The sequence below is a fragment of the Castor canadensis genome, chromosome 7, assembly GCF_047511655.1.
Source record: "Castor canadensis chromosome 7, mCasCan1.hap1v2, whole genome shotgun sequence".
NCBI classification, from domain to species: domain Eukaryota; kingdom Metazoa; phylum Chordata; class Mammalia; order Rodentia; family Castoridae; genus Castor; species Castor canadensis.
The window spans coordinates 154,309,372-154,332,340 of NC_133392.1; the positions used below are offsets into that span (position 1 = coordinate 154,309,372).

The window sequence follows — 22,969 nt, forward strand, 5'->3', positions numbered from 1 at the left end:
TATAATTAGCTGCTCTATTTCTTCAAAGTTCACTAGAATTTTGATAGGGATGGTATAGCATCTTCAGATCAACTTATTGAGAATAGCAATTGTGAGCCAAGAGTGGTGCACGCCTGTAATCTCAGCACTTTGGGAGGGTGAAGCATAAGGATTTCAAGTTCAAGGCTATCCTGAGCTACATAAAGAGACTGTGTCTCAAAGAGGTAAAGGGGGTGGGAAAGCCTAATACCACCAAATCTTTCATGCTATTAACTTGGTATATTCTTTCCTCTTACTTAGGTCTTCTTTAATTTCTCTCAGAAAGGTCTTGTAATTTCAAGGATCGAAGACTTGTTAGATTGAGTCCTGGATAATTAATGTTTTTTTATGTTGCTGTAATGGCCTTTTTTAAACTCACATTGTCCAATTATTCATGGCTAGAATATTAGAATATAATTGATTGCTATATTGTTTGTAAATGTCACAATGTACCCCGGTACAACAATAATAAAAACAGATAAAATATTTTTTAAAAAAATCTTGACATAAAAGATCTAGTAAATTTTCTATGGTTTTTCCTACATATCCAACTGTGTCATCTGCAAACAACAACAATTTTACTTCTTTTCAGATCTTTATGCCTTTGCAATTTCTTATTTACTTAAGCTTATTACAATGGCTAGGATGATAAACAACATCACATTAGGAAGAGTATTTGATTCCCAGGATTAAGGGCAAAGGGTTTACTACTTCACTGTTAAGTATGATGTTAGCTGTAGGTTCATCACAGATGCCCTTTAAAAAGCTCCCTTCTACTCCTAATTGCTGAATGTTATGAACTAAATGTGTTGCCCCAAAATTCATATGCTGAAGAGCTAACCCTCAGGAAGGCAGAGCCCCATGATGGGATTAATGTACTCACAAGAGAACGAAGGGAAACCAGGTGCCCTTTCTCTTAGCCATGTGAAGAGACAATGAAAAGGCTGCCATCTGCAAGGCAGGTGGAAGGCCTTCATTGGAACTAAATTTACTCCTTGATCTTGGACTTCCCAGCCACCAGAACTGTGAGAAATAAATGTCCACTGTTTAAGCCACTGTCTATAGCATACTATTATAGTGGCCTGGACTAAGACACTGAGTGTTATCACAAATGGACACTGAATTCTATCAAATGATTTCTTTTTTTGCATTTACTGAGATAATCTGATTTTTTTCTCTTTTAGTCTGTTAATATGATGTATTACAACTACTGATTTTTAAATGATAAGCCAATCTTAAATTTCTATCTGATAATATTTCGTTACAAATATTTGCATCTCAGTGCTGGTGGAGTGGCTCAAGTAGTAAGAGCACCTGTCTAGAGGCCCTGAGTTCAAACTACATTACTGCCAAAAAACCAAAAAAGAATATTTTTATCTCTTCATGAAGGATACTGGCCTATAGCTTTCTTATCTCACAGTAGCTATATCAGGTTTTAGGGTCATGAATAACCTGGCTTCAAAAGTGAGTTAGGACAATTTCCTCCTCTATTTTATGAAAGATCTTGTATAGTACTAGTATGATTTCCTTCTTTCACATCTGTATAATTCTCTAGTAAAGTTGCATGTACTTTAGACTATTCTTGTGGGAAAGTTTTTTTGTAAATGAAAATTTTTAAATAGATACCAGGATATTTGGATTTTCTATTTCCTTGGTCAGTTTTGGTAATTTGTATTTTTTTTAAAAAGGTGTCATTTAAATGTAGAATTTACTGGAATAAAATATTTGTAACCTTTTAATGTCTATAGGATCTGTAATAATCTCTCTCTCTCTTTGTCTCTTTGTCTCTCTCTCTCTCTCTCTCTGTCTCTCTCTCTCTGTTGTTGTCTTTGTTCTTTAAGGTAGAGTCTGCTACGTAGTCCAGTCTGGCCTTGACCTCACAATCCTCCTGTATCCACCTCCTGAACAATGTCTCTTTCAATTTATATATTGATAATTTCTGATTCTCTCTTTTTTCTTTGGTTAGTCTTACTAGAACTTTATCAGATTTATGAATCTTTTTAAGGTAAAAGATTAAATCAGTGATTTTACATCTTTCTTATTTTCTAGTAGGACATTAAAACTGTAACTGCAACTGCCCCCACTGGAAACTGCTTTTGCTATTTCCCCTTATTTTAGCAAATCTCATAATTATTGTTCAACTTAAAATATTTTCTAATTTCCTTGGTAATTTGACCCAGGGGTTATTTAAAAATATGTTGTTTAATCCCCAAATATCTGGGGAATTTCTAGGCATCTTATTTCTAGTTTAATTCTATTCTGATCAGGAAATATATTCTGTATGATTTCAGTTCTTTGTTTTATGGTCCAGTATGTGGTCTCTGACTGTGTGCCCGCCTGTCTCACTTTGTTTTTTTGTGTGTGGGGGGGGTGGGGGGGGTTGGAGCCAGGGTCTCAATAAACTGCCAAGCCTGGCCTGGAACTCACTATGTAGCCAAGATGGCCTGGATTTCACAATCCTCCTGCTTCAGCCTCCTGAGTGCTAGGATTACAGGTATGAACCAAACACCCAGCTAGATGGTCTCTCTTGAGGAATGTTCCACATATATTTGAAAACAACACACAACATACAATCTAGAGTAGTTGTGCAAAGTATTCTGTAAGTGCCAACTGAAACAAGCTGGTTGATGACATCGTTCAAATCTTTTATATCTTTAATAATTTTGTTTTATAAACTACTGAATGGAAAGTGTGAAATTAGCAACTGTGGTTGTACATTTGTCTATTTCTTTCTTTAATCTGTTAACAATTGACACATCTGGGGAAAAGGTATATTAAAATTCTTTACACTATTTTTATACTTCTGTAAGTAATGAATGCCTGTCATATTACAAAGGAAACTAAATTAATAATCTATCATAAATTAGTTTAAAGCCTATGTTTATTAAGGTCTAAAAACAGCAGTCCAGTATTTTTTCCAACACTGAACTTAGTAATGTATGACTTACACTCTTCAGAATGGGAAAATAGGAGTTTAAATGGCTAGGCAATATTGTCAAAGTGCTTAATTAAGAAAGTCAGTATTAGGTCCATGAACCTTTATCCAAAATAATCTTTCAGTAAAAAACTCCCATCCCAAGGAATTTGTTTTCCAATTTAGATATAGGAACTGGTTAATTTTGTTTTGCTTTGTTTTTTTCTTTCCCTCTCTACAGTCCTGTCTTCATGCTGATGTGAAGATATAAAATTGTAATCTTATAAGTGTGGTGTTTGTTGGTTGTTTTTCTCATTAATGTCAGATAAATGATCCTACTCACAAAGGGTGATCCCTTGAGTGTTCATGAACTCTAAATCAAGAAGTTAAGGAATAAGACCTTTTGGGTTTAGCAAAACACAACTGAATCACTAAATGTCCTAAGAGAAAGAACACCAATAGCTGGCATGAAGGGAAAAGCAAATGCTACAAGGCACTGCAGCAGAAGTGTATACCTGAAGAACCGGCTCTTTTCCGTGTCCATGGAGTGGCACTCTCGCTTGCTGCTACTGACCTCTGCAGTCTTCACTACATTGGTCCAATGAATAGGAGCCTTACAGAAAAATACACCCAATCCTTTGGGCCGGGCCTGTAGCCGCCAGGAAGTGAGGTGTAAAGGCACAGCAAACGAATCTCCTGGCATGATAGCCGGAAGCACCACTGGCTCTGCCACAGAAATAAGGGTTAGCACTTTCAGGCAGTGGTTCTGCACCCAAACACTGACTATCTCAGGACAACAGACAGACTATACATACTGACTGCTTGGGAACATACCCACTGAGGAGACAGAGTTGTGACAACAAATACTTGTGGAGCATTTACTATATTCTAGACAATCAAAACATACTGTCAGGAGCTGATGGGCTGTCCAGTCTTAATTCCATTGGTGTCTCAAGTTTGTTCCTCACAATGAGGGCTGATCGGACAGTAATTACTTTCCGCGCACTGCCTTCCATAGTCACTGCAAAGACCACCCGGACAGGTGGAAGTGAAGAAAACTGTGAAAGAGAGATAGAAACAAAATAGCTGTGCCTCTAAAAACATACACAAAATACAACAATACCACCAGAATGTTAAAAATCAAAAGCATAATTATTGCCATAGCTCATTAGTGAAATTATTATTCAACCCTAGAACAATTCAGTTCTAAATGAAAGAAACATACTATAAATCTGTAGTGTTAAAAACAGTCAACTAGGCATGGTGGTACATTTGTGTAATCCCAGCACCAGGGAGGCTGAGTCAGGAGGATGGGGAGTTCCAGGCTACCCTGAACTATGTAACAAGACCTTGTCTCAAAAAAAGACAACACAAAACAAAAAATAAACCCCAACCAATTTTAAAAGTATCTACAAAAATAATCTACTCAGATGTAATATGACAAAATAGGTCACAAAGAAAACCATTCTAGAGTTCTAGGCCTTTAAAGAACTTCAAGTAAGATTGTGGTAATAACCTATCCCATCTTCCAAACTTCATGCCAACCTGTAGGACAGTGTCTGCTGGAAGTTAGCCTTTCTACATGATGCCTTTAGATGCCTACACATCAGCCCTCATACATAGAAACCATACAGAAGACTTGTTTTAATTCTACTGGAGAAGAATAAAATAACAATCAACTGAAGCAATGAAAATTAGGAGTGCTGAAGAAGGACTCTCCAAGATGGTTAATGACTTACCTCCAGCGGAATTTTTCTCCCAGCTTAACATTGAGTAAACATTCCTTCATCCCAAACAATGTGCTGGGCACTGCCCAAACGCATACAGGAAAACACAAAGAAGTCTTCTGACATTTAAACTTGTCTTTGTAAAACCCAGAAGTGTATAAGAAAGAGCTGTCTGCATTGGTGTGTCTGTCACAGGAACAAATGACTTCTTTTCCCTACATGTAACTCAACTTACGCTTCAGGCCCACATACTATCATTGCCATGCCTACAGAAAAACCATCATTTGAATTGCAAAGAAGTTTAAAAATAAACTTCTCTTTCTTCACAGTAACCATCTAGGTTCTGCTCAAAAATTACCTTTGTAAACAGGGAAGCAGGATTCAGAAACACCACAATAATGGAGTGAAATGATTTATGTTGGGTCTTAGGTTGCAGGTACTGCAGTAGTTTCCCTAAGCCCATTCACACATTCAACACACCTCCTGTACTATTACCAAATGACAGGAAACTTTTTGAAGTATAAAATCCTACATTAGGTATAGCCAAGAGGTTTCTGAAAGAATCTTAGAAATAGAGTCTAGAACATACTGACAATGCTTTTTATGCTAGAGAAAGAAATATCACATCCAAGTGTTTCCTTCTGCCAACTTTTTTATTAAGATAAACAGTGTGTAAAAATCAGCATAAGCAATAAAACGAAGCACTTTGCTTTCCTTGTCTATTGGCATATATTAATTATGGCATTTCCATACAGGTATATAATGTGCTTTGATCAAATTCACCCTCCTTTACTCTTTTTCCCTCCTGCCCCTTTTTATATTTTTGGTGGGTATCATGATGATATTTTCATACATATTTTTAATGTATTTTGATCACATTCACCCCCCACACACCACTTTTCCCCCTCCACCCTTCTTCTGGCTTCCCTCACAAACATTTATTATCTCATCACCAACATCATCATCATCATCTTAGGTCTAGATTTTGCATGTGAGAAAAAACATGCAATTTTAGTCTTTTGCAGCTTGGCTTACTTCACTGAACATGGTCTCTAGTTCATCCACTTTCCTGTAAATGACATACTTTCATTCCCATCTATAGCAGAACAATACTCCACTGTGTATACACCACATTTTCTTTCTCCATTCATCAGCAGATGAGCCCCAAGGCTGATTTCACAGTTTGATTATTGTGAGTAGTGTTGCAACAGTACTACATGAGTGTACAGTCGTCTATTACATGTCTTTGGATACACACTCAAGTGTAGATGGCAGTTTTAGTTCTAGTTTTAGTTTTTTGGGAACCTCCATACTGATTTCCATAGTGGCTAAACTAATTCACATTCCACCAGGAGTATGTAAGAATTCCTTTGTCCTCGGTAGCCTCACATGTTGTGTTCTCTTGATGACTGCATTCTGACTGGAGTGAGATGGAATCTCAATGTTGTTTTGGTTTGTATTTCCATTACGGCTAAGGAGGCTGAACATTTCTCTTCATGTACTTATCAGCCATTTGTATTTCTTCTTTTGATGAACTAATTTATTTGCCCATTTATTAGCTGCATTAATTATTCTTTTGATGTTTAATTTTGAGCTCTTTATATATTCTGGACATTAATCCTTTTCCAATGAAGAGCTGCCAAAGAAATTCTCCCATTCTATAGACAGTCCCTTCATTTTGGTAATTGTTTCCTTTGACATGCAGAAGTTTTTGTTTGTTTATTTGCAGTACTGGGGTTTGAACTCAGGGCCTTATGCTTGCTAAGCAGGTGCTCTACCACGTGAGTCACTCCAACAACCCTGCAGAAGTCTTTTCATTTGATGCAATCCCACTTGTCAATTCTTGCTCTTATTTCCTGTGCAATTAGAGTCCTAGTGGGAAAGTCACTGCCATGCCTACATTTTGAAGTATTTTCCCGTTGTACTTTCAAAGTTTCAGATCTTACATTAAGATCTTTGATCGCTTTTGAAAAAGGTGAAAAACAGAGGTCTAGTCTCACCCTTCTACATGTGGCTATCCAGCTTTCCCAATACCATTTGTTGAAGAGGCTATCTTTTCTCCAATGTATACTTTTGGTACCTTTTGAAAATCAGATGGCTGTCGCTGTGTGGGTTTATTTCTGGGTCTTTTCTATTCCAGTGGTTTTTGTATCTGCTTTTGTGCCAGGACCATGCTATATTTACTACAATCACTCCGTAATACAATTTGAAGTCAGTTATTGTGATACATCTGACATTGCTTGTTTTGCTCAAGATTGCTTTGGCTATTTGGAGTCTTTTATGTCCCCATGTGAAGTTTAGGGTTGACTATCTTATTTCTATAAAGAATGACTTCGGGATTTTGATGGAGTCTACATTAAATCTGTAGTATTCCTTTCAGTAGTACAGCCATTTCACATTGTTTCTGACCCCAGAATGTGGGAAGTCTTTCAGACTTCTAGAATCTTCTTCAATTTCCTTCTTCAGTGTTTTATAATTTTCATTGTATAGGTCTTTCACCACCATAGTTAGGTTTATTCCAAAGTAGTTTTTTGAAACTATTGTGAATGCGATTGCTTTCCTGATTTCTTTGTCAGCCTGTTTGTTACTGGGATGTAGAAAAACTACTGACTTTCTATGTTGATTTTACATCCTGCTAATTTGTTGAATGTGTTTATCAGAGCTAAGAATTTTCTGCTGGCATCTTTAGGGTCTTTTAAGTAGAGGATCACGTCATCTTCAAATAGGAATAATTTGATTTCATCCTTTCCTATTTGTATCCCTTTTTATTTCTTTCTCTTGCCTTATTTCTCTCACTAGGAATTCAAGCACTATATTAAGTAAGAGTGGAAGAAGAAGACACTCTTGTTTTATTCCTAACTTTAGAGGAAAAGGTGTACTCTTCCTTATTTAATACAATATTGACTACAGGTTTGTCAAATGTAGCCACTGTTATGACTTCTCATCCTAGTTTTTTCAGAGCTTCTATCATGAGGAGATGTTGAACTTTGTCAAAGGTTTGTTCTATATCTGTTGAGATGATCATGTGATTTTTGTTCTTTATTCTGTTTCTGTGTTGTATTACGTTTATCAGTTTGCATTCCTGGAATGAAAACAAGTTGATCACAATGTACGATCTTTTAAATATGTTGCTGAATTCAGTTTGCAAGTATTTTATTGACAATTTTTGCATCTAAATTCATCAGGTAAATTGGTCTATAATATTTATATATTTTTTTGGTTGTAGCCTTATCTGGTGTTGTTATTGTGTAATACTAGTTTAGCAGAATGAGTTTGGTAGTGGTTCCTTCCTTTTCTATTTTATGAATGGTTTGGGGAGCAATGATGTTAGTTTTTCTTTAAAGGTCTAGTAGATTTCAGCAGTGAATCTGTCTGGTACTGGGCTTTTCTTGTTTGGGAGACTCTATCACTGCTTCAATCTCATTGCTTATTATAGACATGTTTAGGTGGTTTATGTCCTGTTGGTTCAATTTTGGTAGGTCATATGCATACAGAAATCTATCCATTTCTGATTTTCCAGTTTATTAGAATGTAAGTTTTCAAGTATTCCCTAGTGATCCTCTGAATTTCATGGGTATTTATCCTGCTAGCCCCTTTTTTATCTTTAATTTTATTAATTTAGGTGTTCTCCCTCTTTTTTTGGTTACTTAGTCAATCTTGTTTATATTTTCAAAGAAGCAACTCTTTATTTCATTGATTCATTCTTTTAGTCTCCATTATTTTCTGCTCTGATCTTTATTACTTCTTTCAGTATCTTGATTTTGGGTTTGACTTGTTCTTGTTTCTCTAAGAACTTGGGATGCATCATTAAGGCTACTTGAGATCTCTGACTTTTTAATGTAGGCACTCATAACTACATATTTTCCTCTTAGCACTGCCTTTGCTGTGTCCCAAAGGTTCTGGTAAGTTGTGTTTTCATTTTCATTTGACTCTAGGAATTTTTTTATTCTTTCCCTTATTTCTTGGATGATCCACTGATCATAACAAAATATACTGTTCAGTCTTCATGTGTTTCGTGTTTGTGTGTCTGTGTGGTACCGGAATTGAACACAGGGCCCTGTATTTTCCATACTTTCACTTGCTATTGATTTCTAGCTTCATTCCACTGTGGTCTGCTAAGACATAAGAAGTTATTTCAATTTTCTTGTTTTTATTAAGACTTGCTTTATGTTCTAAAATATGATCTATTTTGCAGAAAATTCCATGGGTTGCTGAGAAGAATGTGTATTCTGCACCTGTTGAGTGGAATATTCCACATATGCCTGTTAAGTCCATTTGGTCTATGGTATTGTTTAATTCTGAAATTTCTTGGTTGATTTTTTTCTGTTTGGATAACCTATCTGTACAGCGGGGCACTGAAGTCACCCACTAAAATTCTATTGGGGTCTATTTGTGCTTTATGTATAGTAGTGTTTGTTTTACAAAATTGGTGACACTAACATTTGGCACACATATGTTTATGATATATCCTCTTGATGAATTGTTCTCTTTATCAATATTAAATGACATTATTTTTCTCCTATGACTAATTGTGGTTTGAAATCTGCCTTTTCAGATATGAGAATAGTTATTCTTACTTGCTTTCAGGGTCTATTTACTTAGAATATATTTTTTCCATCCTTACACTTTAGCTGTGTTTGTCTTTGCCAATGAGGTATATTTCTTATAGGCAACAAATGATTGGGTCTTATCTTTTAGTCCAATCCATCAGTCTATATCTTTAATTGGAGAATTGAGACTATTAACAGTTATCGTTATTATCGAAAGTATGTAGTAATTGTTGTCACCTTGTTGTTTTTGTAATGCTTGATTCTTTTCTAATCCTCATTTGCATTTCTACTCATCTAGTGAGACTTATTCGTTCGCATATCCTCGCGGCTATATTTTTTCTTGTGGTATTGGGGTTTGAACTCAGGACCTCATACTTGCTAGGCAGGCACTCTACCACTTGTGCCACTCCACCAGCCCTTTTTTGTGTTGGGTATTTTCAAGATAGAGTCTCACAAACTATTTCCCTGGGCTAGCTCTGAAAGGTGATCCTCCTGATCTCTGCCCCGTGAGTAGCTAGGAGTCACCAGTGCCCAGCTTCATGGCTATATTTATCTTCCTCTCCTATGTATAGGATTCCGTTAAGTATATTCTGCTGTAGATATACACTTAATGGTGGTCATGAATTCCTTTAATGCTTGTTTATCATGAAAGGTTTTTATTTCTTCTTCAATTATAAAGGAGAGCTTTGCTGGATATAGTAATCTAGGTTGGCAGCTATTTTCTTTCATGACTCCAAATACATCATTCAATGCCCTCCTTGCTTTTCAAGTTTCTGTTGAGAAATCTTGTTGTTTTCATGGGTTCACCTCTATATGTGACTTGGAAACTTCTCCCTTGCAACTTTCAATATTCTTTCCTTGTCCTGTATACTTAGTGTTTTAACTGTAATATGACAGAATTAGGTTCTTTTCTGGTCTTGCCTGTTTGGTGTCCTAAAAGCATCCTGCATCAAGGTTTGGGAAACTCAATGATTTCCATGATTCGTATGTTTGGACTTTTAGGGTATCCCAGAGGTCTTGCAAGTTCTATTATACTTTCTTATTTTTTTTTCTTTATCTGAGCTTGTCTTCAAGCTCTGATAATCTATCTTCAACCTGATCCAGTCTATTGATTCACCTTTGATCTGTTTCTTATTCGATTTACTGAAGTTTTCATTTTAAGAATTTCAATTTGACTTTTTTTCAGAATTCCTATCTTTATTACATACCTTTTTCATATCCTTCATTGTCTTTATTCAGCTGTTTATTTGCTCTCTTTGAATTCATTCACGTGTTTATACATGTCTTCTTTAATTTTGTTGATCTTTCTTATAATTATTCTTTTGAACACTTTGTGGAGTTCATCCACTTCACTTTCACTAGAGTCTGCTTGTGGAGTTGCTGTCTTTTGGAAGAGTTGTGTTGCCTTGTTTTTTTCTTGTGTTTGTCCATTGGAATTTGCACACCTAAGGCCACATTATTATTTGGAAGTTTTAATCTCCTCTAGTCTTAGTTTACATCTCAATGTTGAGGCAGAACTGTACAGCACCAGGGTTAGGGTGCAGTTTCTCACTAGACTGGGGGTAAAGCTGAGAAGACAAATAACCACCCACATGCTCAAGGCACTGGGCCTGAACCCCAGCACCATTCAGATAGAACAAAAGTAGCTGGAGTCTCTTGTTGTTCCTCGTTTATGGGCTGGTGTTACATGTAGGTTGAGGATGGGGCTGGTAAAGGTCGGTTGTTTATTTCTGTGCTACTTTTACTTTAGAAGGTTTTCTTCATTGTGTATTAGGATGTGTTGCTAGCCCCTCCGGTTTGTACCCCCGTAGGTAGCAAGCATCCAAGCCCAGGAACGCCCTCAGAATGTGTAAGACAGTGGAGGAGCAAACACAGCACTTCACTGGTGCTGCATAACTGAGGGACTCCAGGCACTCAACCTGTTAGTTTCAGTGCTTTTGAACCTTGTCCAGCTCTTCACCACCCTATAGGCAGGAGGAGGCTGGGAAACAGAACAGTTCACAGGCCCCGGGCTCAGAACTGTCAGTCCCACGCAGCAGCAAACTCCTACAGCTGGCAGACAACCTCCAAAGGCTGGTCTCTGTGCATTCAGACTGCACCTAGATGTTCACCACGCACTTTGCTTTCAACCAAGATCTCCAAGAATTTAAACACAGAAGCAAACTATAATTTTCTAGAATATTTCTAGACAGGCACACACCTAAGCCCAATAATAATCAAAGCTCAACTTCCACTGGCCTAACCCATAAAAGCCCATATAAAGTCAAAGTCAATGACATTTCCATAGTGTTGTTTCCAGGCCTACCTCAAATTTCACATTTCAAAACTTGAGATCCTCAGGGAGAAGAAATTATAAGCAAAACTCTGTAAGCTTTCTAATGTCACTTTGTCACTCAAAAGTCAAATGGGGGGGGTCTTCCATTTTTTCATCTTACTTACTTCCATGACCTTTGCACCTAAGCATATGAAATATATAGCCATAACTAGATAAATTTCTATTTTAACTTAGAAAGAAAAAAGAGACCTGGGACCAAAATATTTGTTTTTCTTCACTGTGATTCTCAGTCACATGCAAAACATTAGGGGAAAACATTTTCCTACAAGTTCTTGGAAAAGGAAGGTAATCATTAATAGAAAAAGAAAGAGATAAGTTCCAATCACATATATGTCAGAAAGTCCTCTGATCACCAAGAAACGTCCATCTATGTATGGTCAGGCATAATGTATTTACTCAAAAAATACAACAACAACAGGAAAATCATACTCACATAAACCTGGGGATGTATAATATTTGTTCTGCTGCTTGGACTGCCAATCTAAGAAAGATTCAAAAAGTCAGAGAGTCAGCACAGATCTAAGATAATAGGCATCATTAAATTCAATGACAATGTAATTTGCTTAAAAGGGTGACATTTGAAAATACTTTCAGGTAAAGTATGTCTACTACAATGATAAAACATCATTTCTTGAAAGATATAGGGAACACAATATTCACTCTACAGCCATTTAATATATGAAAAATCTCTCTAGGATACATCAATGCAATAAAAAGGTATCTATCGGAGGAATTAGAACTTTCATTAACCAACATGAATTTAGACAGAGAGGCAATCTGAAAAAAAACAAAAAAAGGATGGAGGTTGGTTTCTCTCTCCCTCAAGACAGGTGGAGTACCAGAGAACATTCATGAAAAAGAACACTTGTAGAACAGTGTTTCTAAGAGTTGTTTTTCATGAAGGAAAGCCATACTATCTCTGAAGATCTGCAGGTTCTACCTCATTGCTGGCCGCCCTTAAGTAAGTGCAATTGTCTGACGCTATATGAACATCAGGCGGGAGCGCCCACGGCCGTGCATCAGCCAGGACACCAGCTTCTGCCTGCATGCGCCAGAGAAGGCAGACTCCCCACCTGCCCTGCAGTCCTGGAGCTCCAGGTTAGGGGAAATCTAGGGCAAGGGGTGCTCATGTATGTGTTAGAAAAAATAAATGACAGTGGACATCTCTCTTTGTGCCATGAAGAAAGATTTGGAGACTCAGAGCTCAACAGATCAAGCAGCAGCATCATAAGAAACACAAAAGAGATAGTATATAAATTAGGAAGCTTAACACCATGTTAAATACAGCCAATACAGTAGGCCCTGTGTATACACAGGTTCTGCATCCATGGATTCAACCACATCTGGATTGTGTACTCAGTGGTTAGGTCTGCGATGGTCACATCTGTGACTGAACATATACAAATTTTTTTTTGTCCTTATTTCCTAAACAATAACAATATAACAACCACTTACATAGTATCACCTCCTATTAGGTATTGTAAGTAACCTGGATGACTGACAGTATAGTAGAGGATGTGCACAGGTTATATGCAAACACTACGTCATTTACAATAATGGACTAAGCATCTGATGATTTTGGTATGGTGGAACAGTTGGAGCAATGGAACAACCTCCTGGATGCTGAAGGATGCCTGTATGCATGCTTGGCAGACTAGAAAATAGTCACTCAGGCCATCTGAGTATAAAATGTATCTGCTAGGTGAGATAATGTGCTACTGTCAACTTTACATCTTATTTTCTACTGAAATTAACCATTGCTTGGCTTATCTGCATATTGATGCCTATGACTGAGCCAATATAATCTTTAAGTCTTCTTCCTACAACTAGAAGTAAAAAACAAACAAACAAACAAAACTTCACTAGAGTGGTTATTACAGGCTTAACTATCTGACCCTGGCTTATAGGAGGTGTGGCCATGACACAACTATGCCATTAAACATTCATTCTACAGTGACTTACTGTAGAGGAGGATGAATTTTTATCTGGTGCTGCATATCGGAAAAAGGTCCCAACTTTGTCCACAGACACTGGGCTCACTTGTTCCCAGCCATTTACTCTTACTTGCAGCTGATGGATCCTCAGGTCATGGGTGTGTCTGTCAGACAGAACACAGAAAGGGATTTTAAGCACAAGAGAAGGAAAGTAGAAGCAAAGACCTAATCTGATTTACTGTATAATGATGTAAAAAGCCAGCTGGCTAAACCTGTTGGTGATTACCTAATATAGGGGAAATGGAAACAATAATTTTACCAGGTTTTATGCTTACTGCACAAATTGTGAGATCTGGAGCACTTGAGCATCTGAGGCATTTGCCTCCCCTTGGACAAACTGCGAGATCCTGTGCCTTAGCCAGGACTTTTCTCACCAGCACCAACCCCAACCTTCATAGAATAACGTCAGTAAAGATCATTCCAGGGGGTGGTAAAAAAAAGTGCTAGCAAATAAATCATCTAACCATACTTTCAGAAAGGCATATATTTCTTTCCTTGGTTTTTATGTTGCATATTCTACTTCTCTAAGGACTACATTCAGTTGTTTGGCTCCAGCCCTATCTGCCTACAGATGGTGTAAGTGAAACAGAACCCTCAGAGGTTCAGAGCTAAAGTGCTCAATTGAAACTGGAGCAGAAGGCAGTGGGCAGAAAAGCAGGAACATGTTTAATTCTATTTTAAATTTTGCCTAATTCAAGCCAGAAGCCTAAAATGGGAATCTGAATTTGAAGCTTACAGGAAGGTGGAGGGAGGCAATAAGGTGAGGTACAGAGTGCCAAAGAAGAAAAGTGCCAGAAAAGGCATTTATTTCAATGAATTCAAGCCAAACAGTAAGACCTGAAATGGGTCACAAAACATGGAAACTAAAGTGGAGATGAGAGTGAGGCTAGGGCTTTCTCAGACGACAGGCAGTGCTTCTTTGGAGATAACTGTCAACAGTCCTGTGGCTTCTCCAGACACCATGTGGAAGAACAGGACAACGTTCACCATTTGCTCCTGGAAATTACAGTGGCCTCCAGAGACACGCACCCAACACAGGGCTGGGTTTTTTTTTGTTGTTTTGGTTTTGGGGCTGGAAATTGAACCCAGAGCCTTGCAGGTGCTAGGCAAGTGCTCTACCACTGATCTGCATCCCCAGTCTGGATTTTTTTTTTTCTTTTTCCTGTAAAACACCCAGAGATCCAGATTCAGAGCCCTGGCCAGTGAGGGTGGGGGTGTAAAATGAGCAGATACAAAGTTAGGCAAAAGGAAGAAGTGCTTGGAGTAGGAGAGGTTTACAATAGATCCAAGCAGCATGAGAAGCATGTGACTACAGAAGGCTGAAGCCAAGTTCTTCTGTTCACCTTGAAAACAATCTGAAGCTCAAGTTCAAACACTAAAAGCTTCACCTCCCCAAATACTAAGTCTTAACCTATTCATAAGCACTGAACAGTCTTTCCATAAGAAAGAGATACTTTATTAGGTCTGTTATTATCTCACTCTCTTGGTTAGTCAGTGCATTAGCCAGCAGTCCCCCTCAATGAGTTATTTTCAAATTTCTTTGGATCAGAATTTCTATTTTACCATTATTGGCTTTGCTTCCAGAATTTCTATTTTACCATTATTGGCTTTGCTAAAAGTTCCTTAATAGCACACATGCCTATTAAGGTTTAAATCAACAAGCTTTGAGAACCTTTTCAAGATAGCATGTCACTACTGCATCACAGACACCAAGCTAGGATGCAATGAACTTGAGTGTTTTGATGTGTCTATGCTTCCACCAAATTATGTAAAACACACAGTTTATCTCTTCACATGTCAAGTGAAATGATAATGAAAAGAAGTATACTTCCAAGATGGCAAGAGTCTTTATTTTTAAAAGGAAATAATGATTTTCAAAATATATTTTAAAAATAAAATTAAAGTCATTAATAAGTAATAAGGCAAAAACAAGCATTTACATTCACCATTTTTTAGGAAAAGAATAAACAAACATATTTTACCTGTGTCTTAACTTTCCTCTGGCTTCAAACTCAAAGGGAATCTCTTCACCTGTGAGGACTTCTCGCCACTCACTAACATTGTGAGCATCATCCAGAAATGCTCCATTCCCTTCTGGAACCATCCCTGGACTCCCACTGTGAGACAGTGCTGCCCTGGAACCAAATCAGATGACAGGTACTGTTTGTGCTTTCTTCACTTCTCCATCTCACAAGAGCTCTGTGCCGAGGAGCAGAAGCCCTCCTGGAACAAATGCACAGCTACAGAGTAGCATAACCTACCCATAAAGGAAAATCTAAGACACCAGTGTCTTCAGTCACTTCATGCTCAGTCACAACTTATTTGAATTTTTAGAGACTGCTGAAAGCTGATGCCAGGTCTTACATGTCTATAATCTAAGCACTTGAGAGGCTGAGGCAGAAGGATCTCTATAGTTCAAGGTCAGTCTGGACTATGTAGTGAGATCTGGTCTCAAAAAATTTAAGAAAAGCTGAGGTCAGGCTGACAGACTGAGTGCTTGACTAGCAAGTATGAGGCCAGTTCAAATCCCAGTACCGCTCCCCACCCCACAAAAAAAATGAAAGGAAAACTGAGGTCAACTATTCAACACGGAGGTCAAAAAGCTGGAAGTAATGTTCCAGAAAGCTGGCTCTGATCTGGACTACATTCAATACTGGCTGGAATAGGAAATCAAGACTAATCATTCTGTTTTGGCAGAAAAGAAAAATCCAACTGCACTTTTAAAGGAATTGCCAGCAATAAAGTCTTGATATCAAACTGTATGCATGCTCTAAACCAGTTGTGTTGAGCAGAAAGAAACTAAGAGCCACATTTGTATTACTTTGAATAAGACCATGACCATGATACAAGGACTACAAAAGCAAACAGACCTGGAGCTGTCACCACTGACCAAAGAAGAGAAAACGATGACAGAACACCTAAAATTTCACATGCTAGATTTATGAAGAAGTGGAATTCACAGAAAGAACTGTAATGAAGAAGAGAAGGCCTCATATGAGAAGAGTCTGTAAAAAGAGGAGCACCTACACGAATAACACTCAGCCAAAAGAATGGAATACGAATAAAGGGATTTAAATATACATACACATACATTTAGTTTTTTAACTTCAGTGTAAAGAAGGCCCCTTTACACTGTTTTCCATCTGCTTCCTCTTTGCATAGTTGGGATAATGTAGATATTCTGATCTATCATAAAAGAATGTCCATGTACACTTCAGTCAGTCTATGTGTGAATGAGCACACTTTAGAAATTAAAAGTCTAGGCAAAATATTTGTATTGTACATTACATATTGATATGTAATCCCATTTTTGAAAATGTTGATTGCAGACAACAAATAATGATTTCACCACATTATCGGTGAGACCACTTAATATGTGAAATGTAACCTCTCACAGAGACTACTATAATAAACTGGCTTTTGTGTGGTAGCCAAAAAAAAAAAAAATAATAGAAAAGAGATAGCTGAAAGCTGTCAGTACCTAGGCTCTCGCCTCCAACAGTAGAGCCTGGTAAATGTAAACTAAAACATGACTTTCTAAAGGGATATTTAAGGGCTAGCGGACTGGCTCAAGTGGTAGAGTGTCTGCCTAGCAAGCATGAAGCACTGAGTTCAAACCCCAGTACCACAAAAAAAAAAAAAATTGTTCTAAAGGGGTACTTAGGCAACTAGTTAGAACTTAACAGACCTAAACTGCTGACAGAAAAACTTCTCTTCACAGCAATATACTTAAGGGAGGCAGGGGAAATGTGGTTTCAGATCACTTGTGTTACTCACTTCATGTACTTCATGATCTAAGCCGGAAGGGCCACCAAGTATTTGGAAGGTTGAGCCAAGATCTAAATAGGAAGAGTCATCAGAAAAGGTTCTCACTTTGCTTAGGCAGACTCTTATTGTCCGCCAAATTCCACCCAATTCCATCTGTGTTGAAGTGTGTCCTAGATATGAAGATAATTCTTCAGGGGTGGGGAGGATGGCAGACATTCCCAAAACAGGCTTGGAAGAAAAATGCAAAATGTGTAGTCTAATAACTACAACAGTGTCTTTAAAAAGAACCAAGGATGTGTGAGACTATGTGGAGTCTTTTCTTTCACACTTTTACTTTGAAAACAATACACCCAGGATCAAGATCACAGTTGACTATTTCAGACTCAGGACCAACTTCTTTGACTATGGATTTTGCAGAATGAGAGCCTTTATCATGCTCAGGAGAACGGCAAGTTATTGGTTCAATTATAATCACAGGGCCCTTGAGAATAGGCCTGCCTTTCTCTGCTGGGCTGCTGCAAAGGAGGCTTTGGTGGCAGAGATGGCTCCAGGACACCGGCTGAGTGCTCCTCACCTGGTAGGTGTGGTAGTCAGGGTTGCAAACCACAAAGTGCAGCCCGTGTGATTCCTCAGAGCAAAGGGGACAAATGGCTGCCGCCGCTTGGGGGTTTTCACCTCTGCTGTAAGAAAACAGAAAAGAGGATTAATGTCAGCCTCTGTCTGTGTGGCAGAGACCCTCCTCATTCCTTCAGACAGACTCACAGTTGTCTCATGTGTCATGGTGCTGAAGGCAAAGGCAAGAGAAGGAACTACCACAGGTTTGTTGCCCCTCCCACCGCCCAGCACCCAAGTCTCCCCTAATGCTTATAAGCCTTATTGTTCAGAAGAGGCGTCAGGAACTGACCTGGCTAGGATCAAGAGACAGAAATGGACTACCACTCTCAAGAAACAGACACTAGTTAGGGGACCAAGCCTGTAACAAAAAATATCGTATGCACTTACCTAAGCTTTATTCAAAGAGCTTTCCTTCCAGAAGCCTTTTTTTTTTTTTTACATAAAAGTTACCCACTAATAGTGTGCATATTAATTGGAAAATAAAAACATCCTTTGCCGTTCTCTTAGGACAATAGCTGGGTATTTTCTCCCTAGAAAATCAGGGATATATTATCCCAAGTCTTTTTAAATATAAATTTTTCCCTCATTTTTTTAGCATAGACATCACAACCAGCTACTGAAAGGTGGCACTGTGGAGGCTAAAGAACATAAAATATGGCTTGGCTTTCCAAAACAGCCTCTGATAGGGGAAAAGAAACAATTACCAATACAAAACTGTAAGTAACTAAATTCTGAAAGAGGTGACCTGACTATAAACATTGTAAGAAGTCCAAAGAAGGTGTTCTGGCACCTGGACTACCTTGAGATCCCTCTGCAGGCCCTTTGGGCCAAAGGTCTGTGTCACCTCCAATGGCCTCACAAAAAAAGCAGGAGGTAGCAGCTGGAACCACCATCCAGCATGGGAAGGCTCCTGGCTGGTGAGCTCACAATACATGAACACTGACAACCATTCTGGGCCCAACAGCCCGGCCCCGTCTCATTCCATGTCCAGCCTGAAAGCACAGAGACTGCCCGAAAAAGACAGCCACCTCAATGTTCTGCAGCAAGGGAGAAGAGGGCATCTAGAAGGGCAGCCCATACTGGCAGCAGAGAGCACTGGGGCAACACCAAAACCACCCAACAGGGCCAAAGGTAGCCTGTCCTGCCATGATCATCATTGCCTTCTCAGAAGCTAGCTCTTTCTTTTCTCCCCTTGTATCTTCCAGTTTTTGGACATTTGTACCATGAACACTACCAAACCAGCAATTTCAGGTTAAGGCAAGTTCTACTGTGATTCCAACAGTGGCTGAGGTGAGTCTAAGACCCAGTAAGCTGCTATGAAGATGAGCAGTCTCCAGTGCATTCTCACATTGTGTGGAGATATTTGTTAAGGGAATCCCCACCTACAACTATGCCCATTTCTCATCCCAGTGGCCTTGCTTAGTTCCTCAGGTTTGCCTTTAAAGAAAAAACTGTAGTATAAATCAAGCAAAAATTAAGGAGTAGCTGTGAGGCTGCTGACAAGAGGAGAGGGGAGTGGTCAGCAGGGTGTTCAACTGGTATTCACTGTGGTGCTGTGCAAGGGGAGATAAAGGCCACAAGGAAAAGGGGCCAGATGAGCCTTCACATCCCACTGTGAGACAGGCTACGAGTTTCCATTTGCAAATCACATTTTAAAAGAACAGATGTCAGATGGCTTTGATCACTGTAATACAGAATAACGGGCTAGGGATCCATACAAGAATACCCACAAGTATACTGTTTTAGAATTAAAGAGTGTGAGCAGGCATCTGCTTCGGTCCCCAAGCTTCTTGTGTTGATCAGACATAATAATACAGATGTCAGTAACCCACTTCTCAGAGGATAAAAATACATGAACTGCACACAAATCTAAACCCAACAGAAGGAACAAATCCACCATCTCCAGTACCAGGATCCAAATGAACTGTGTCTTGGACTTTGGTACAGCACCAGAGAGAACATTATTTCCTGATGACCTAAAAAATCTGCCTCCAGTGACCAAACCCAATTTCTCCAAGGGTCGAGATAACCTGAAACTCTTCACATCAGGTTCAGACTCAAATGGCTCAGCTGAGGAAATTCCAACCCTTTAGACTTATTTCCCAGAGTAATGTAGCCACTATGAATAGTGCAGTGTTATCTAGAAGCTCAGTCTATCAGAAAGGATCTGGTCTGTAAATCATAATAAATACATTAAAACCCCAGGTCTGCTGCAGCTAATAACATGAATGAAGGCAAATTATGGTGTCTACTTGTGTCTCACTGTCCCGTAAGGTACACAGGAATAATGCCAGGCTCTACCTGAATGATTAAGTAACATATGGAAAACAAAACAATAACATACATATACATGGATATACGTGTACATATCTGTATCTATCTTTCTATATATCTGTATATCTCCGTGAATAAATGAAGAGGTGAGAGCTCCCTCAAACATCTATCCCAGTAAAACCTTCCAGGTCAAAACCAAAACAAACAAAGCCATATCCTATGTCTCACTATCCCTGTTCAATACTCAGGGTCTCTCTATGTAGTCCAGACTGACCTCAAACTATGTTGCCCAGGCTGGTGTTGAATTCAATCCTCCCGCCTCAACCTCCTGACTACTGGGCCTGTAGATGTGCACCACCACACCACGATCAAATGCTTTTTTTATAAAATACATCATGACCCATGACCTGGAATTAGTCACAGACAAACACAAATCATTCAGATTAAAACTACAAACAAACAAAAAAATGAACACCTTGGCATTCTAACTCCTCAATGTATTGGTGTTTTCTCCCACAGTCACTTAACAGTCAAATTCTCAAGAAACATTAAAGAGTCAGAAATTTTAAAAAATAATAATAATTAAGAATATTTCTTTTCTTTTCCTGATTTTGTTTTGTTTCCTGTGGTACTGGGGTTTGAACTTGTGGCCTCATGATTGCTAGGCAGCCACTCTATCCCTTGAGCCACACCCCCTGTTCTTTATGGCTTTTGTTATTTTTTAGATAGGGTCTCATGTTTTTGCCTGGGGCCAGCCTCAGACCAAGACCCTCCTACCTATGCTTCTCACATAGCTAGAATTATAGAAATGCACTACCTCATCCAACCCTAAAAACATTTCTTTTCTACCTCCTAAGCATATAAATTCATATCTAAAGAAACTAACACTTGTGTCTAGGCAATTATTTGCTGGGAATTTTTCTCTTAGGTCTATTCCTGATTATTATAGCTCCTATTTCACAAAGCCCCCTGCATTCCCTTGAGAATAAATGCTTAATGAGTGGTCTATATGGCATTGCTTGACAGAAAATGGAGTTTTCCCACTTACTTGCTTTTCAATTTGATAAATTCCCTTGAATTGGCTATGGGTAATTTCTGCATGATACACTGTGGAGTTACTCTACTTCCCCCAAAGGTTAAGGGAGATGGACAGACAATGAAAACTCAGCCTAAAACTTGTGACATAATAAAGTGCCACTCTGCTCACTAATTAGAAATGTTCTTTTGTGTTACTGAAGCAAAGTACTCACAACTTAATATACCCCCATTCCGTTCCGATTAGTCAAAATAACTGATGTTCAAGGCTGTTTTTAAAGCAGGAAAATGAAGCAAGCCCTCGCTTGGCTGTACTGTACCTCTAGCATAGATCTGGTGCTCTAGGTTAGTCAGACTGGCTGTACTCCTAGTTCTAAGGTAGACAAGGGGGAGGCCTGGTGGACAGGAGAGACAAAGTTAGAGGAAGAATAAATTGGTACATAAGACTCACCTCCAAACAATAAGCACATATAGAGAACATTACAGAAATCGCAAGCATCATGCAATTATAGACCATCCTTCCTATGATCACTAAGAGCCAAGAATGCCCTTGACAAAGTGAGTGCAACACTTTTTATGCTGGCTTTGATGGTGGAGGTGGTGTCAAAGCAGCATGCTCCTCCTTTTTCTAATTAAGGGAAGAAAAATGTCCTGAACAGAATGACAGCCTTCTGAGGATTTCTTGATTTAAACCATGTTATATTCTTAATTGGCACAGAAAAGCTACAGAAATCAATCAGTATGAATTTTAGGAGAGGTCACTCTATTCCAGGTGGAAAAACATAGCAGCAGTAGAATTCTGGCCCACTGGGAGCCTCAAACACTCAGGGGAAGAGTCAGTCTGAGCTCCAAATTTAAATGCTCTCTAAGGATTTATCTCATCATACTGTTTAAATTCTAAATTGAACATGGTCTTTCTCAGAACACTTACATACATTTGATATTCTCATAAAATGAGCTTGGTATACAAAACTAACAATCCATAAACTGCCATGCCAGCAAGGTTTACCTACAGAATACCAGCCCTTACTGAACAAGGCCTACGATAATGTCAAAATGAGGCCCGTGAGTTCCTTCTCTATTAAAGAAACAGTAAAACAACAAGAAATTAGTGAGTCCTTAGTCTGAATTTCATTTAAGGGCTATTCAAGGGGCTTGTTTTAAGCCTGGTCTGAATAAAAAGCACAACTTTGAGGGGACTATGACTAAATAATCAAGTAACACCTGAAAGCTGATGAGCCATTCAACAAGGCTGAAGCCTACTGACTTCTAAAAGAAATGCCCAACAGTTATTCTGGTAGGTCTATTAAAAGAAAAGACATTTGAAAATTTAGGTATAATCAGTTATACGTGGTTAAAAAGGTATCTCACAACTTATCAGCCTAGTAACTACACAAATCTATATAAATAAAAACAAAACTTTTGCTTGGCAGTGCCACTAAACATACATAAGGCAACTTATTAATCATGGAGAGAGGGAGAGAGAGAGGATGGGAAGGAGGGAGGAAGGGAAGGGGAAAGGGAAAAAGAGCAGAGTGGTGGGAGAGAGAGAGAGAGAGAAAAGAAAATCCTTTATCCACTTCCTGACTTCCTGGAGGTCAGGCCTCCCTTGTATTTGCACCAACTCATTTAAGATTCTTCAGTATAAATAATGTTTTCGGAAACACACGCTCTTGGACTGTTACATACTGCAAAGACTATTTAGAGTCTTCTGGGTAAACAGTGCTGCATTTCTTGAC

General features: G+C 38.6%; 1 protein-coding gene and 1 pseudogene across 11 annotated transcripts in view; one reads left to right on the forward strand and one right to left on the reverse strand.

Moving 5' to 3' along the window:
* Vps13d (vacuolar protein sorting 13 homolog D) overlaps positions 1-22,969 on the reverse strand; it is a 246,848-nt gene that overhangs the window by 135,163 nt on the left and 88,716 nt on the right. For 8 of the 11 annotated variants that reach the window (XM_074081332.1, XM_074081329.1, XM_074081323.1 and 5 more), the window contains 7 exons: positions 21,551-21,625; positions 17,881-17,986; positions 15,521-15,673; positions 13,507-13,642; positions 11,978-12,025; positions 3,840-3,990; positions 3,448-3,658 (listed from right to left, as the gene is read on the reverse strand). In XM_074081332.1, the coding sequence (XP_073937433.1) occupies positions 3,448-3,658; positions 3,840-3,990; positions 11,978-12,025; positions 13,507-13,642; positions 15,521-15,673; positions 17,881-17,986; positions 21,551-21,625 (880 nt within the window). The remainder of the gene's footprint in view (positions 1-3,447; positions 3,659-3,839; positions 3,991-11,977; positions 12,026-13,506; positions 13,643-15,520; positions 15,674-17,880; positions 17,987-21,550; positions 21,626-22,969) is intronic. The other 3 variants (XM_074081325.1, XM_074081327.1, XM_074081326.1) reach the window with 3 other exon arrangements.
* Positions 15,771-16,575, forward strand: LOC109683962 (SKA complex subunit 2-like; annotated as a pseudogene).